The sequence below is a fragment of the Sesamum indicum genome, linkage group LG7 (genome assembly GCF_000512975.1).
Source record: "Sesamum indicum cultivar Zhongzhi No. 13 linkage group LG7, S_indicum_v1.0, whole genome shotgun sequence".
NCBI lineage: Eukaryota > Viridiplantae > Streptophyta > Magnoliopsida > Lamiales > Pedaliaceae > Sesamum > Sesamum indicum.
This window is the reverse complement of record NC_026151.1, coordinates 7,883,554-7,898,694: the sequence shown is the minus strand read 5'-3', so window position 1 is coordinate 7,898,694 and position 15,141 is coordinate 7,883,554. Positions and strand designations below refer to the sequence as shown.

At 30.2% G+C, this 15,141-nt stretch overlaps 2 protein-coding genes across 2 annotated transcripts; one reads left to right on the top strand and one right to left on the bottom strand.

Moving 5' to 3' along the window:
* LOC105166648 (zinc finger protein ZAT5) lies at positions 782–1,899 on the top strand. Its single transcript, XM_011086088.2, has one exon. It carries the CDS (start codon positions 888–890, stop codon positions 1,803–1,805), a length of 918 nt encoding a protein of 305 aa, XP_011084390.1. The 5' UTR covers positions 782–887; the 3' UTR covers positions 1,806–1,899.
* LOC105166647 (monocopper oxidase-like protein SKS2) lies at positions 4,817–14,939 on the bottom strand. Its single transcript, XM_011086086.2, has 10 exons — positions 14,724–14,939; positions 14,216–14,325; positions 11,910–12,180; positions 9,870–9,984; positions 8,499–8,859; positions 7,222–7,590; positions 6,878–6,959; positions 6,050–6,227; positions 5,091–5,214; positions 4,817–4,965 (listed from the first exon to the last, which is right to left on the bottom strand). Exons 1-10 carry the CDS (start codon positions 14,901–14,903, stop codon positions 4,899–4,901), a joined length of 1,857 nt encoding a protein of 618 aa, XP_011084388.2. The 5' UTR covers positions 14,904–14,939; the 3' UTR covers positions 4,817–4,898.

Here is a 15,141-nt window from a genome sequence, read left to right as displayed (position 1 = left end):
AAAGGTGAAAGTTCCATGAGAATGAATGAGGATGTGCAGAAGTGAAGCAACCCATTTTACATATATAGTCAATTAATAGTTTGGCCCTAATAAACAAGACATAGACATCCCTTACGTGCAACACACAATTGTCTATACTTCAATTATATCATCTTCATGCCAATAACTTGCCCTCCTTAACCATCCATCCATTTCACTTGTTTTTATAAACAATATTTAAATTGCCACTTGGACTCACACATTCCACAAAAAATATTCCTCCAACATGCAACACATTTTCTTAATTTATTTTCATGCAAATTTTATTTATTTTTTATTAACTTATATATATGTGGGTGACATGTTTTGAATTGTATGCTTATAGCACTTAATTTCCTTTTATGATGAACTAAAAATGGCTTGTGCATCTTATCAAAGACAGACAATATGTGAGAAACTTCGAATTTTAATTGACACATTCTATTTTTCATCGAATTTTAAATTTTTTCAGCCAAATTAAATTAATAAAAATACATGATTATTTTATAATTTTAAAAAAATAAATGACTAAAATACCAAAATAATATAATTATAAAAAATGCATTTAATGCTAGAATAATATATTATAAGCCTTATATAATTAGGGTGGTGTTTAAAATTTAGAAACTTCCAATTTACTTAATAGAAGAAAGAAAGGATGAATAGAAAAGCACAAACTATTGACTTGTGGAGATACTTGCATATAACCACCACCCCACACTAGTGTCCCTCCTATATGTTCTTCCAACCTCCACCTCTCTCCTACATTCTCTCTCTCCATTGCTCTCTTTCTCTCTCTCTCCAAAGTGTATTCAAGAACTGCCGCCGCAGTTGCCCCACGGTGATGGTGCCGGTGGTGAAGGAAGGAAATGGAGGCTGTGGAGCAAGTTTTGGAGCCGCCGTGCAGCCAGAATAAATTAGACATCTCCGCCGTCGCCAAAGGCAAGCGTACCAAGAGACACAGGCCTCATTCGCCAATTCCCTTCACCGTCACCCCACCCCCCACCATTGCTGGAGAATACGGAACCACCGCCAGTCCCGGCTTCTCCACCGCCTCAGAGGAGGAGAGCACCACCACGGAGGAAGAGGACACCGCTAGATGCCTGATCCTCTTGTCCCAAGGCTATATATCGTCAAACAACAAGAATGATGATGTTCGCAATTTTCAACATTTCAAACAAAGTGCCAACCCGACGGCGACAGCCGCCGTAGCCACCGAGAAGGTCAGCGGCGCTTGCCAGTATGCATGCAAGACGTGTGACCGGGTTTTCCCTTCGTTCCAGGCCCTCGGCGGCCACCGGGCCAGCCACAGGAAGCCCAAGAACGAGAAAAAATCAGCATTTTTCTCCGATGAAGAAGATTTGCCGTCACCATCAACGTTATCATCCAAGAGAAAATTGCCACCCAACCCTCTTTCTCTTCAATTGAACAACATTTCCGGCGCCGGCGTCCCGAAGCCGTCACCTTCCCTGAGAATTCACGAGTGCTCCTATTGCGGGGCGGAGTTCACGTCAGGCCAGGCCCTCGGGGGACACATGAGGCGGCACCGGGGCGGCCCTATCAGCCCGTCATCGAATCCGCAACCAGCTTCTAAATATTTCATTGAAGTGCCGGAGCCCGCGGAAAGGAAGAAGCCCAGAATCGGATTGTCGTTGGATCTCAACCTGCCGGCGCCGGACGTCGATGAGAATCAGAGGTTTGCGGGCTTTGCTACAAGGCAACAGAAAAGCCCGGAGAAGTTGGTTTTATCCACCACCACCCCGACACTGGTTGACTGCCATTATTAATTAGATCAGAAGGTTCAATTATTTTTAATACATTGATCTTCAAACACAAGCTCGCTAGAAAATGAATTTATTCTTTTTTCCTTTTAATTTTATTTTATCCCACATTCAAATACTTCTTTTTTCTTCTTCTTTTATTGTATTATTACTGTCATTCTTTATTATTGTGAATTAACTACATATATATTCTATCTACAGTGTTGATATATAAGTTGGCAAAATATAATTTAAATTCTTGGACTATTAATATATGCAATTAATTAAATACATTAATTGTATGTTACGCCTTTAAATATTATGAACATTCGTAGTGTAGTGTGATTATGTAAAAAAAATAAATAATCACATATCAAAATTATTACATTTATTTTGTAATTAATATGTTTCGGTCCAAAATTTTCCCTTTTAGTTGTTCATTGAAGACAGGTTCTTGAGTGTAAGGAATGTATGTGATGATATTATATATATGTGAAGAGACGGAAAGAGCAATAAAGAAAGGAATTGTCGGACAATGACATTAAAATTGCAGTTTTGGTCTCACGGGATGAGGTCTAATGTTTCAATTTTTTCTCATATTGGCCCCAAGAGTCACTTTAATTTTCATCAAAAACATAAATTATAAAATCACATGCTCTGTATGTGATTTGTTATTTTTTCATGAAAAGTAACTCTTTAGACGAGCCTTTTCTCCTATAAAATTTCGTCGTGCCTAGTCTTTACTTGTTGACTCTTCATTTTTTTTATCAATTTTTTTTTCCAAGACTAATACATATTTGGATGTTATGCCTTTTGCAAATTATTTTATTTTTTAATTCTTGAAGTTAAGCTTATTTTTTTAATTGTGTTGTCTAGTAAAAAGCTTATCGATAATTAACTCATCCTTCCCCTATGAATGTGCTAAAAATTATCTATATTTTGTTTATTCCCACAAGTTTTCTTTTAAATGCTGGCCAAACGAGTGAGTTAATTTAGTAGTCTTGCGCGATAGACTTAATAAGATCGGCTTTACTGAATGAACGAGTTAGTAGTAAAAGAGTTACAGATACATGGATCGAGATTGTTGCTTTATGCCACTTTTATTAGAAAATTGACGAAAAAAATATAATTATCTTGATTGTTATCTCTTCGGACTGGAGCGGAAATATCCACTGAACATGCTCATAATTTTTCCATTAATTTTCTATACCTAAAATGAGAATTTTTTATACTTATGGGACTATTTTTTATAATTGATGAATAATGACACTAAAAATATAAAAATATCTAAATTATGGCACGAAAATTACAATTTTCCCTTCTTAGTCATAATCATGATTCTATACTAGCATTATAATTATATCTTCCAGCTAGCTAGTGGTGATATTTTAAGTATTTCCCAATAAACATTTGCAGCCTTAGCTAAGGTGAAATCTTTTTGGTGATTGAGTGTAATATATTGGATATATTTTTATATTAGTTGATTAAAATATAGGGATTAAATGTAATTTTAGTGTTGTATTTTTTGTATTTTAATATTTTAGTCCTTTACCTTTTAGAATAGCAAATAAATCATAACTTTTAAGTTTTTTGTGATTTTGTTCCTTCAAGTTGGAGTTTGAAAATATTGCCAGAAAAAAGCACGTGCGATTTTTTATTTGGGGCGTTTGATCCCATTGGTCAATGTAATAGACCAAAATCATGAAAAATTAAAAATTGACGACCAATTTTGCTACTTCAGATAAATAGAGGACTAAAACGCCATATTCAAAAAATACAAGACCAAAGATTTGCCACCATGCCGGCAGAAATTGACCAATGAAAATAAAATCCCAAATTAAATTTTTTTCCAGCTACTAAAGGACCAAAATTACGAAAAATTTAAAAGTTACAGGACATATTTACTGCCTTAAAATGATAAAGGACTAAAATCATCAAAAAAATGCAAAAAAAAAAAAAATATTTAAGCCTTTAAATACATTAACGTAGTTAAATATATTAATATATAATTAATGAACTGGATTCTCTGGTCTGATCATCCATCGATCCGACACTCCTTGTTCACTTGATTATATTATTACATTAAAGTAGTATTTGGTACTCCACTCTCACACCACTAACTCAAATACCTCTAACCTAACCCTAAATTATTATGACTTTCTTTTCCTTTTCAGCTGCACCTCTAACTACTCATGAAGGCATCATAGTTAATTTTATCCATACATACATGAACTCAACTTGCTTAATTAAATGAATTCTGTATCTTATTTTCCAAATTGCGAAGTTTTCTCTTCTTTCTTTCTTTCTTTTCTTTTAATGTATTGATTTATATATTTTTATTTTTATTTATTATATATTTTAAAATATAAAAGATTATTTATTATATGCATATATGAACAACGTGTCACAATGACTAGTATAAAAAAGAAAGACACTTCTCGCTCACAGTTGATCACAACAGTTTGTGACGTACATTAGAAAAAAAAATAACTAAATTGACTACAATTTCAATAATTGTAGATTAAAAATCATGATAAATAATTTTTATTGACCACGGTTAAATAACTGATGTTAAAACATAGATATTTCACTAAGAAAATATTATTTGCTATGGCTAAGCGCCATGATGAAAATATTTTTCATGGGTTTTAGTCATGACAGATATTTTAGCCACCCTCGCAGATACCATTACCAATACCGTTGCATGATTGTAGTCAATGACTATTTGCTATGAATATTTTATTTTTAACCATGACAACTAGTCATAGTTAAATGTTTGCATTTTTTGTAGTGACGGTACTAATTTTTTAATATCAATTATCCATACCAGAATAATTAATTATTTTAAATGGTTCATATCATTATATAATTATCAATATATTATTATATTTATTCGCTACTTTTTATTGTGTTAATTGTTTTACCTGCTCTGAATTATACATTAATTTTTATTTTTAAATTTATATCATATTTATTTAATTATATGCACATAAATATTAGGTGTCTCGGTGGGCAGCGTCGCATAAAAAAGAGGCAACATATACTCAAATTAGCATAATTTCCTTTTCTCCTTGAAATTGATACACCAATTTATTGACATTCAAAGATTTTCCTTTACCACTATGAGGCATTAATTTGTACCCCACTTGACAGTAGTACAAAACTACAGCTTATTACAACATACAACCTGCAAGAATCAGCGAGAAATTAATAAGTATTAGCAAAAGTCAATTTGTAAAAATTTAAACTTTGGACAAGACAAAATTATAGTGGAAACATAATCACAATTAATGTCCGAAGCTGGAAATTTACCAGCCTATGTGGGATGTCTTCACGGCAGCGGAAGACGGCGGAGATGGGACCGGCACCGCCTTCGGTGGAGGCGGACTTGGCAAAGGGAGAGATGGTGGCGGAGGAGGAGGTGCTTGAACAGCTCCTGCATGCATAACATTATTATTAAAACAAATTTAGATCGAACAAAACTTTTATTAATTTAGATCAATTTTAGTAACAAATTTGTGAGAAGTAACTTTTTCTTATATAATTTCCACGAAAATTAGGAAAAAAAAAAATTAGTATCTATATAAATACAGTTATAAGTGGGGTTTAATCTATCTTTTTTTTTTTTTAATTAAAGCCGTCTACACTTAAGCGGGGTTTGATCTATCTTTAGGTATATATATCTATACTTAATTAGGGATGGTAGCGATATAGCAAGTTTATATTACATCTCACAACTTAAAAACCTTCGCACTTTTCAAGCCTTAATCCAGTATATTTTTTTACGAAAACAACCTTAATTTTCCTCAAGATTTAAAGGCGCTTGTGCCATGCACGTGTTGTGGCTAAAATATCAATAACTATATTATGAATCACGATCAAATAAAATCGATACAAAAAAATAGTTTTTCCATCTTTATTTGCCAAAGCTAATAAGAGTCATGGTAAAAATATTTGTCATGGCTTACGCCATGCCAAATCTTTTAGCAGCCCTTACAAAAATCAAGGCTAACAATCATTGCGTGACCATGGTCAATGACTATTTATTACTAACCATAGCAATTAGACGTGATTAAATGTTAAATTTTTTATATATAGTGGATGCAATGTGGCGAATTCAAAAATAATAGGACAAAAAATATAAAAGCGTTAACTTGTGTGACGTAAAATGCAATTTTCGTGTTGAGATGCACAAATAACAACTATTGATTAAAAATAGCGATCATAAATAACTTGAAATAAATAAATAAATAAATAATGGAAAAATTTACCGCAAAACAAGAGGTTATTGGGGGGTGATCGCTCTTTGGCTGGATTGGGATCAGGATCATAAACCCTAATGTAGAGTTCTTGGCCTAAGTACCAATGTCTGAGATTCTGTGACCTTAAATTCCACATTCCTGGATTGTCCAAATACACGTACACTGCCGTCCATCCTCCTGGGTACACCTGATCAACAACGTTCCTCAAAATTCAGACCACAAACTTCAATCTTGTCACATTACCATCATCAATCTACTTCTTAATGATAACACAATTTTGAGTTCCACTAATCTTATGCGTATTTATTTTATTTTACGTGAGTTATTATAATTTGTTTACGATTATATTAATATTTAAATCGGGAGTTTGTTTTTAATATTGATCATGTATTGATTGAATTGATGTAATGCTCAAAAAAATATTACAAATTCCTTGCAAAATAGTGGAATTCATTGTTAATTTATGTTAGCAACGGATTTAGCAAGAAAAATATTTACTTTGCAATTAATTCACTACTGATTTTAGTAGTGATTTTTTTCTCGTTGTTGATTTTGGTAGAAATTTTATTAATAAAAATATTTGTTAGTAAATTGTGGCGGGAACTTTTCAGTTTTCTGGCCAAGGTAGCCAATTACAAAGTTTTGCAATATTAAATTTTCTTTCTAATTACAGCAAGAAATATTTTGTTTCAAATATTAATTTTGAAATTTAAAAAAAAAAATTAAAATTCTTATCCGTTGCTAATTACCAACAAGTTTACTCTCCTATTTAATTTTTGTAGCTATTGGCATAATTTCTTGTAGTGCATACAAGAAGGGATTATACATTTACCGCACCTGGACCGTAGAACGTACGACTGGATCATCAAAATTGTACATTGTTGATCGTGCCTCAGGCGTCCATTCTCCTAGACCGAAACTACAAAGGCAAAAACATACATGACAATGGAATTAACAAGCTCAAACTTACATTGAAGTCTTCTAAGGAACAACCTAGTGGCTTGAGCTAAAAATTTCTTACAGTAGGAAATGTAGTTTACAGTAGGAACAACCAAAAATATAGTTTTCCCTTTATCGGAAATTTAGATTTCAAACATTCAGAATATCAAAAACCATATATATTAAATTTCAAGATACATAAAAAAAAAAAGAGAAAAGGGAAAAAAATTCATAAAACTCACCCGACCACAAAGAACCCGAACCCGTCCAAATGCCAAGAGTCGATCATATCCAAGTCGTTCTTGAACACGATCTCGAGCCATCCCTTGTGAGTCCCCGAGACAACAAACGTGCCGTTGACAGGGGCCGGCAGGCTTGAGTGAATAGGAAAAGCATCGAGTTCATACACACCGGAGCCATTGAGGAACTGATCAGCCAATTTCAAAGGCGTGGATGGAGTTACATATGTAACATTGTTCACAGTATAACGAGGGTAGCCATCTATGACGGCAAGTGATCCGCGGAGAAGAAAGGTTTGTGACAGTGTCACATTCGTCACGTTGAATGACCCTTGCGGGTTAGGTCTAGCACCACCTGTACTCATATTCAACCTACACACCAAGAATAACCAAAATAAACTACAAAATTAGCTAGGGTTACAAGCCCAAGTTATCAAAAAATTTGTGCCCATAATATGAATTATAATGTTAATTACACATAGGATATCTTACTTTAAATTTAGGGTGAGTTGCGGTTAGACCTCTCTAAAAATATTAAATTATACTTTCGTTAAAAGAAGTTTTAAAACTGCACTTACACCCTTTTCAAGAATTTATATCTGACCCCATTCCATTAGGGTTGGGAGAGACAATGTCTAGGTAGGCAAAAAGAATTATATAATTTTTTAATTTGCCCCTCATTTGACATTTTCATGTATAGATTTGTACTTATAGAGTTGCAAAATAGAAAATATATGCAATTTTTTTTGCTAACGTCGTTATTTCTCATAAAAAAAACTAAAAAACGGGAGTCATGTGTAAACAGTAAATGTTGGAGGGGGTTTAAGTATAATTAACCCTTAAATTTAACAATCAATTCAGAAAAATGATCAATATGGTAAAAGAAGTATCGGTTTGAGGACCAAAACTGTAATTAGTGTTTGTTTAAGGACAAGAATTGAATAGATAGTCAAGTATAATGACCAAAAATGTAATTCGTATGAAGCATGCAGACAAGCTTTCCGATAGGGCTAAAATTTAGATAAAAAAACAAGTTACGACTCTTTCACCGGTTGGGAGAAAAGTATTCATCGTTGGAGTCGATCATGCCCGAACCAGTTACAAGACAACTAACTCGTATTTTCTATATAATTGATACATAATCTATAAAAACAATAAATATGTTTTTATTTTGAGTAAATTAACTACATGCATTGAGCGTATCAATTACTCCAGTTTAAAATAATTAATTAATCAATTACATAACAAGTATACGTCAGATCCAGGAAACTTTCACTTACGTGATGGCTTGAGCTTGATTGAGCGAGAAGTCGATATCAAACGGGTCAGGCCCATTTGGCAACGGCCCATTAACAGATTCAGTGGAGTTGTCATAGTGCAATAGCCCAACTGCAGCAATCGCATTGGGCTTAGTCAAGTTGACCCATTTTGGAGTTGCGACTATATAATAATCAGCTGGGTACTGGTCAGCTGTGACGAGCACAGAGTAAGACTGGCCGACGTGGACGTCGAGAGAGTCCAACGTAATCTGATTGGTGTAGGATCCTTCCGTTTCCACCAATAGCATTTTGTGGTTCTGAATCCGGAAATTGATGCTCCACAGGTTGCCAACATTTGAAATTCTAAATCTGTAGGTTTTTCCTTAAAAAATAAAAAATAAAAAAAATAATTATTATACTCCAACCATCTTTTCGAGTTTTATCTTAATGCAAAAAATTTCATTCGAATTAGGTTTGATAAATCAAACCAGTAATATATCGAATATATATTGCACGTGACGTGTACATGATTATTTTTTTTTAAATTATACATCAATAACAAGTATATTATATTTATATATGATCTGTTTATATCTGGTCGGACCCGAATCAAATTAGAATTTTTTTTATTATAAATTTATATTAATGTTTTTAATTAAAGCCATTTTGAAAGATAGGAAATGAATTATATTCTTCTATCAACCTTTTTATTCTTTTTAATTTGAAATAATTTGGTATGATTAATAAAAAGAACATATATGTCAAGAAATTTCTCAAATATTGAATTTTATTTTATTTAATTCTAAATATCATCAGTTAATTTATAAGTAATAAAATATGTAGCCAGAGATATTATTTTGTATTTTATATATTTTTCAAATAAAACATTGTTATTAGTAAATACTATAAATGACATAAATTCATTCAAATTATTACCTAAAACGTCTATAAATAATAGGGTAAATTACAGTAGTACCCCTTATATTAGGGCTAATTAGTTACAGGTACACCTTTGAGAAGGTGATACAGCAATGTACTCAAAGGGTATTTGCGTAAAAAAAAATAATTGAATAAGAAATATACTTATAATTAGAACTACAATATCAAGAGATATATTTATAATTTTGTAAAAAATAAGAGATATTTATGTAATTAAATCTAACTTCATGGTATGCCAATGTAATTTTTCCTAAATAATAATAAATAAATTAGAAAAGTAAGTATATTAGAAGCCATATCTGATTATTAACCACACATTCATATTACTTTTGTTCAGATTAAGTTCTAGAACTTTCTCTCTAGATTAAATATTTCAAATAATTATTTTTTATTGATTTTTTCCATAGTTATTTAATTTAATAAATTATTAAAAATATATATATAAATTCTTACCTCTCGATACGTTGAAGGACTCGTGGGCTTCCGAAAATGGGCTATGATATGGGCCTTTTCCGTTCATAAGGATCCAATCAGGAAAATAGTCCGCACCCCACGTCACCCTAACTTTCTGCAAAATTAGAAGTATTCTCAATTAATTATATGTAAAAATAAAATAAATAAAAAAATAATTTAGAGATATTATTAGCACAAAAAAAATTGACGTGGGTAAAATTTTCATATTAGTATAAAAATATAGTATAGATCATATATATGAGAAGAAGAATTTGAGGAGGGATAGTTGAAAATACATAAAGATATTTTCGATAATTTAAAAAATTGGGGTCGCTTGTAAGTAACCACTATTTATGAGTGAAAACTAGTCGGTGTTGCACGCAGTTTCTGTGTGCATTTAATAAAATAATTTTTTACACTTAAAATATATTATAAAAAAGAGTAAAATATATAAACCAGTGCATTACAACCTCAATGGATTTACTTGTAGTTTTACAAAAATATATGGGATGTTTGTGTAATTAAATTTAATTTCAGGGATATCAATGTAAGTTACCCTAAATATTAAATAAAATGTCTATTCAATCCCATAATTTAGAGACATTTGAAGCAAAGTGTATCGATTTTTCAAAATATATTAAATATATATATATATATATATATTACTACGACGACTAAAATATTTTATTCTAAGCAAAATAAAATCATGAAAATACAAAAATTATATAATCTATTTACACTGTTAATAAAACATTAAGAGTCTTTTTTTTATGTATTTTACTAAAATACCCTTTTTAATATACATAAAAATAATTACCTGTTTTTACATCATTTTATAATGATAATTATCAACCGAATACTTAATTTAATAACCATCGTTACGATATATTTAAATTTTGTGATTGTTTCAAACTTTTTAGAATTTTAATTCATCATTATAATCACTAATATGTAAAGTTAGAAGCTTAATAATTAAAAACAAATGATTTTGATTAATAATATATTATTATTAGTAGATGTATATATATTAATATTTTGTACAGATATCGACTATGCTCAATTACTAGTATATGTCATTAACAAGGTGTCGGGCAGTTTCTTTTTCTTAGCATGGTGGCACGTCGTTTTTATATAGATATTATACATAAATATTTTATATTTTAAAATATATTACAAATAAAAATAAAATATATAAATCGATACTTCACATATTTTTTTTTAAAAAATGACACATTACATTTAAAAAAAATAAATTAATTAGAAGAAAATTAATTTTAGGGTATTATTAACTTCAATAAAAAGAATGGTGTAATTATGTCACAAATTGTCGTTTGTGAGTGAAAACCTACTTTATATATATAATAATAGAGATTTTTTTTAGCCATTTTGATTTTTTCTTCCTTCCCTCCATATTTTCTCTTACAAAATTATTTATTTTTTTGTCAATCCTTTGCATATTATTATTTTTCTTAAATTTTACCTCCCTTCAAGTTTGGTATAATTACACGTAAATTTGTGGTTCGAAAAAATATATTCAATATTCTGATGTTTGCTTTGGCCTAATAAATAAGTCTCTTTATTAGTAAAAGTCCACTTAGTTTGCTGATATTAACCAAAAAATCAGATGAAAACTCATATCTACCCCCGATTGATTTATTGTACATCTAAACACATTAATACATGTGAAGAAGTATATTTTCATCATTATAATTTTATATGGATAGTTTAATAAGAAAAAATTTATTTAACATGTAGTAAACCAGTACTAAGTCAATTGAAGGTAGATATCAAATTTGATTCAATTTTTTGGCGAATAACAATAAATTCAGTGAATTTTGACTGACAAATAGACATGTTGGTTGGATAGAAGTAAACCTTAGAAGTACTAAATGTAATTTTTTAAATTTTAGAAAATTTATGTGTAATTACACCAAATTTCAGAAAATGAGAGTGTAATTATCCTAAAATTATATGAATATTTTATTTTAAATAATTATAAAAGATTACGCACACACTAAAATGCAGTCACGGGGTACGTACCTTGAAACTTAATCCGTACCAATCACCAATAAGAAGGTCAAACTCTTGTTCGGGCTTGGGGAAGGGCACATTAATGACGATCCGATTGTTGATTCGGATCGGGCCGAATCCTCCCCCGGCCCGCTGGAAGTTAATTGTTGGGAAGTAGTGGAATCCGCCGATTTGGTCCTTCAGTTGAAACACATAAGTCCAATTGGTACCGGGTCGGATCGGGCAATTGGTACCCGACACCCCATCTTGCCAAGAGTTCAGCCTTTGTTGAATGCCATTCCTGTGTAAACATCATTCATAATCATATCCAATTATTTACCTAAGTTAAATATAAAAAATATATGAATAATTGCATTTAGATCCCTAATTTATGGTCTATTTACATAAATTATTTTTATTTTTTTAAAAAATTATACATACACCCCAAAAGCATTAACAATATTATAAAACTATCCATTGTTTTTGACTAACAGGGGTGGTATCTGTAATAACAAAAAAGAAAAAAATAATTTGTTTAAATAAATTATAAATTAAGGGGTGTAAATGTGCAATTATCCTAAAACTCTCATTTCCAAAATTGTTTTTATTTCGTGAATTTTCAAAATAAGATTTTATTTTTAGAAGTACCTTTTATATTAAAATATAAATATGGCGTTATTAATTATGTATCAACTATTATTTTAAGGATAATAATATGAAATTACACGAAATTTCCGCCTTTAAATTCTTATTTAAAATTTCGTGCCCGGTCAAACTGAATAATACTATAGTCCAAATAAATACTCTAAATTATGTCCATACATAGATGCATTGTAACTTTGTATTTCTTTATATATTGCGACAAGTTGTATCTGTAATTGAACTCACTAATACTAAGAAATAGGGTTAATTATATTTTGCCATTCGAACTATGATTATTTTTATATTTTGGTATCTAAATTTTTTTTTTGTCAACTTACCATCTCAATTTTACAAAATTTTGCATTTTATCATTTATAACTGTTTTTCAATCAAGTATTATTATAGAAACATCTCATGCAGTGCACATGTAATATTTAAAAGTTATCTGATATGATATTTTTCACATATGTTATGTTTTTTTAGTGGAAAAATCAACGAAAAGACGTTCATATATGACAAAGTGTAAATTTCGTAAAGTTGATATAAAAAAAGTTTCGAAGGCAAAGTTTAAAAACAGACAAAGTTGGGATGTCAACATATAATTTACCCAAAGAATATAATATTTAATTATTCTAATTATTATAATTAAAAATAAATAGTAGTAGTAAATAGTTATTGACTATAGTTACGCAACATAACGATTTTTTATTGTAATTTTTATGAATGTGACTAAAACATTTGTCATAATCATGCCAAAATATATTCTAATGGTGTAGATTAAGCTAAATTTTTATTTGCATCAATTTTACGTAATCATGGTTAAAATTTTGTTATTTACCATAATTTTTAGACCATAGTTATTAATTAAAAATGTAGAAAATAGTAATTTTTTTAATGTGATGAAAGTAAGATCGATCAGAATAGATTAAATACCACATTCTTTGAAAAATTAAATACTACGCGGTCTGTATCATTTGAGTTAATTAATTATATAAAAAGAAATATTTCTGTATTTTATGCAATACATATATATACCTTTGTGATAGCATAACAAAATACTCTGATTTTTTTTTTTTATGTAGATCTTATTTTTGTCAAAGTACATATTTTATGCAATACATGTATATAGATCGGGACTTGGATAATTTCTTTGAAAAAACCAAGAAATTGTCCAATTAGACATACACTAAAGAAATAAAAAATAGCTTGAAAAAATATTTTTTAACATTTCGAAGTCCTCATAATAAATAAAAAAATTTGACAAAGAAATGAATTATAATACATATATTCGTGTATATAGGAAATAGTACTTTTTGTCCCTATATCTTCGGGTTAATTAATATATTTTTTGTCTCATTAATTATTGAATTTTTATTAATGATTTCATAAGTTATAAAATTCTTATTTTTAATTTTTTTTAATTAAATTCTGTTAGTATTTTGACGGAAGCAAGCCATGAGCATTAATTTTTCGACCTTGATAACAAAGAGGCAGCTTTTTTCATCAAAATGTTAAAGAAATTTGATGAAAAGATTAAAAAGAAGATTTTTGGTAACTTATAAAATCATTAATAAAAATTTTATAATTAATGGGACGAGAATTACAGTACAAACACAAAAAATACAATTTTTCCTCGTGCAAGAGAATAAATTAAATGACAAAACAAAAAGGGCTTTTTAATTTGTTTTACGTACCATGTCATGAGAAGTGGCTCATCCATATCGTTGTACACGTTGACATGCACATTATCGTTTGTTGTTGCGTTGATAAGAGGTCCAGGAAATAAATCATTAATCGTAATAACCTTCCAAAAAAAAAAAAATTGAACATTTCCCAATTCATAGACCAAAAATAAAAAAATATTTTAACACTAATAATCACAAAATAATTAATCCTTTAACTTCACACAATGTAAATATATGAATAATTATATTTATACGTCTAACCTATATAGTTTGTACACAAAAATCATTCCCTTCTTTTATATAATTACATAAATTAATCCTGACAGCAAAAAAATGTGAGTAATTTGTGTAATGATGGTGATGTTTTTGAGGATGTTTGTATAAATAATATCAACATTTCAAGTAGGTGTATATATATAATTATCTAAAAAATAGGGACGTTTTGTGTGAACTGAATGTAAATGTAATTATCCCGTATGTGTATGTGCGTCTGTGTAGCCCTAAGAATTAGTCATACCGGCTGATTAACGGACACCGGCTTGATCGTGTTGTCTATCTTAACATGCCACTCTAGGAAGATCTCCTCCCCTTGCACCGCCGAGGATAAAGCCATAACGCAGCAAGCCAACCACCACATGCCGAGGCGGAGGGCCGCCGTCTCGTGGTGGCGATGCTTCCTACTGATCATTATGATCATATGTGGAAGGACGGTACTAGGGTTTATCAGAAGTGATTAATGAATGAGGCCCTTTTTAAACCCGGATTTGTGTTCATGAAGAGGATAAAAAATAGTGATGAATTTCGTCTTTTACTAAGCGGGTGAAATTTTCAGAGCGAAAGAGAAAAGGCCAAAGAAGAGAGGGTACAATTATATATTGTATGTATATATATATATATATATATAAATATATTAATTGTTTGTTTATTAATCTCTT

What these genes read in the sequence shown, in the direction of transcription:
- LOC105166648 (XM_011086088.2), top strand. Translation starts at nt 888, where the DNA reads ATGGAGGCTGTGGAGCAAGTTTTGGAGCCGCCGTGCAGCCAGAATAAA.
- LOC105166647 (XM_011086086.2), bottom strand. Translation starts at nt 14,903, where the DNA reads ATGATCATAATGATCAGTAGGAAGCATCGCCACCACGAGACGGCGGCC. An exon ending in GAGCCACTTCTCATGACATG is followed by an intron (nt 12,181 to 14,215) that starts GTACGTAAAACA and finishes ATGTTTACACAG; the next exon opens with GAATGGCATTCAACAAAGGC. An exon ending in GGTACGGATTAAGTTTCAAG is followed by an intron (nt 9,985 to 11,909) that starts GTACGTACCCCG and finishes CTAATTTTGCAG; the next exon opens with AAAGTTAGGGTGACGTGGGG.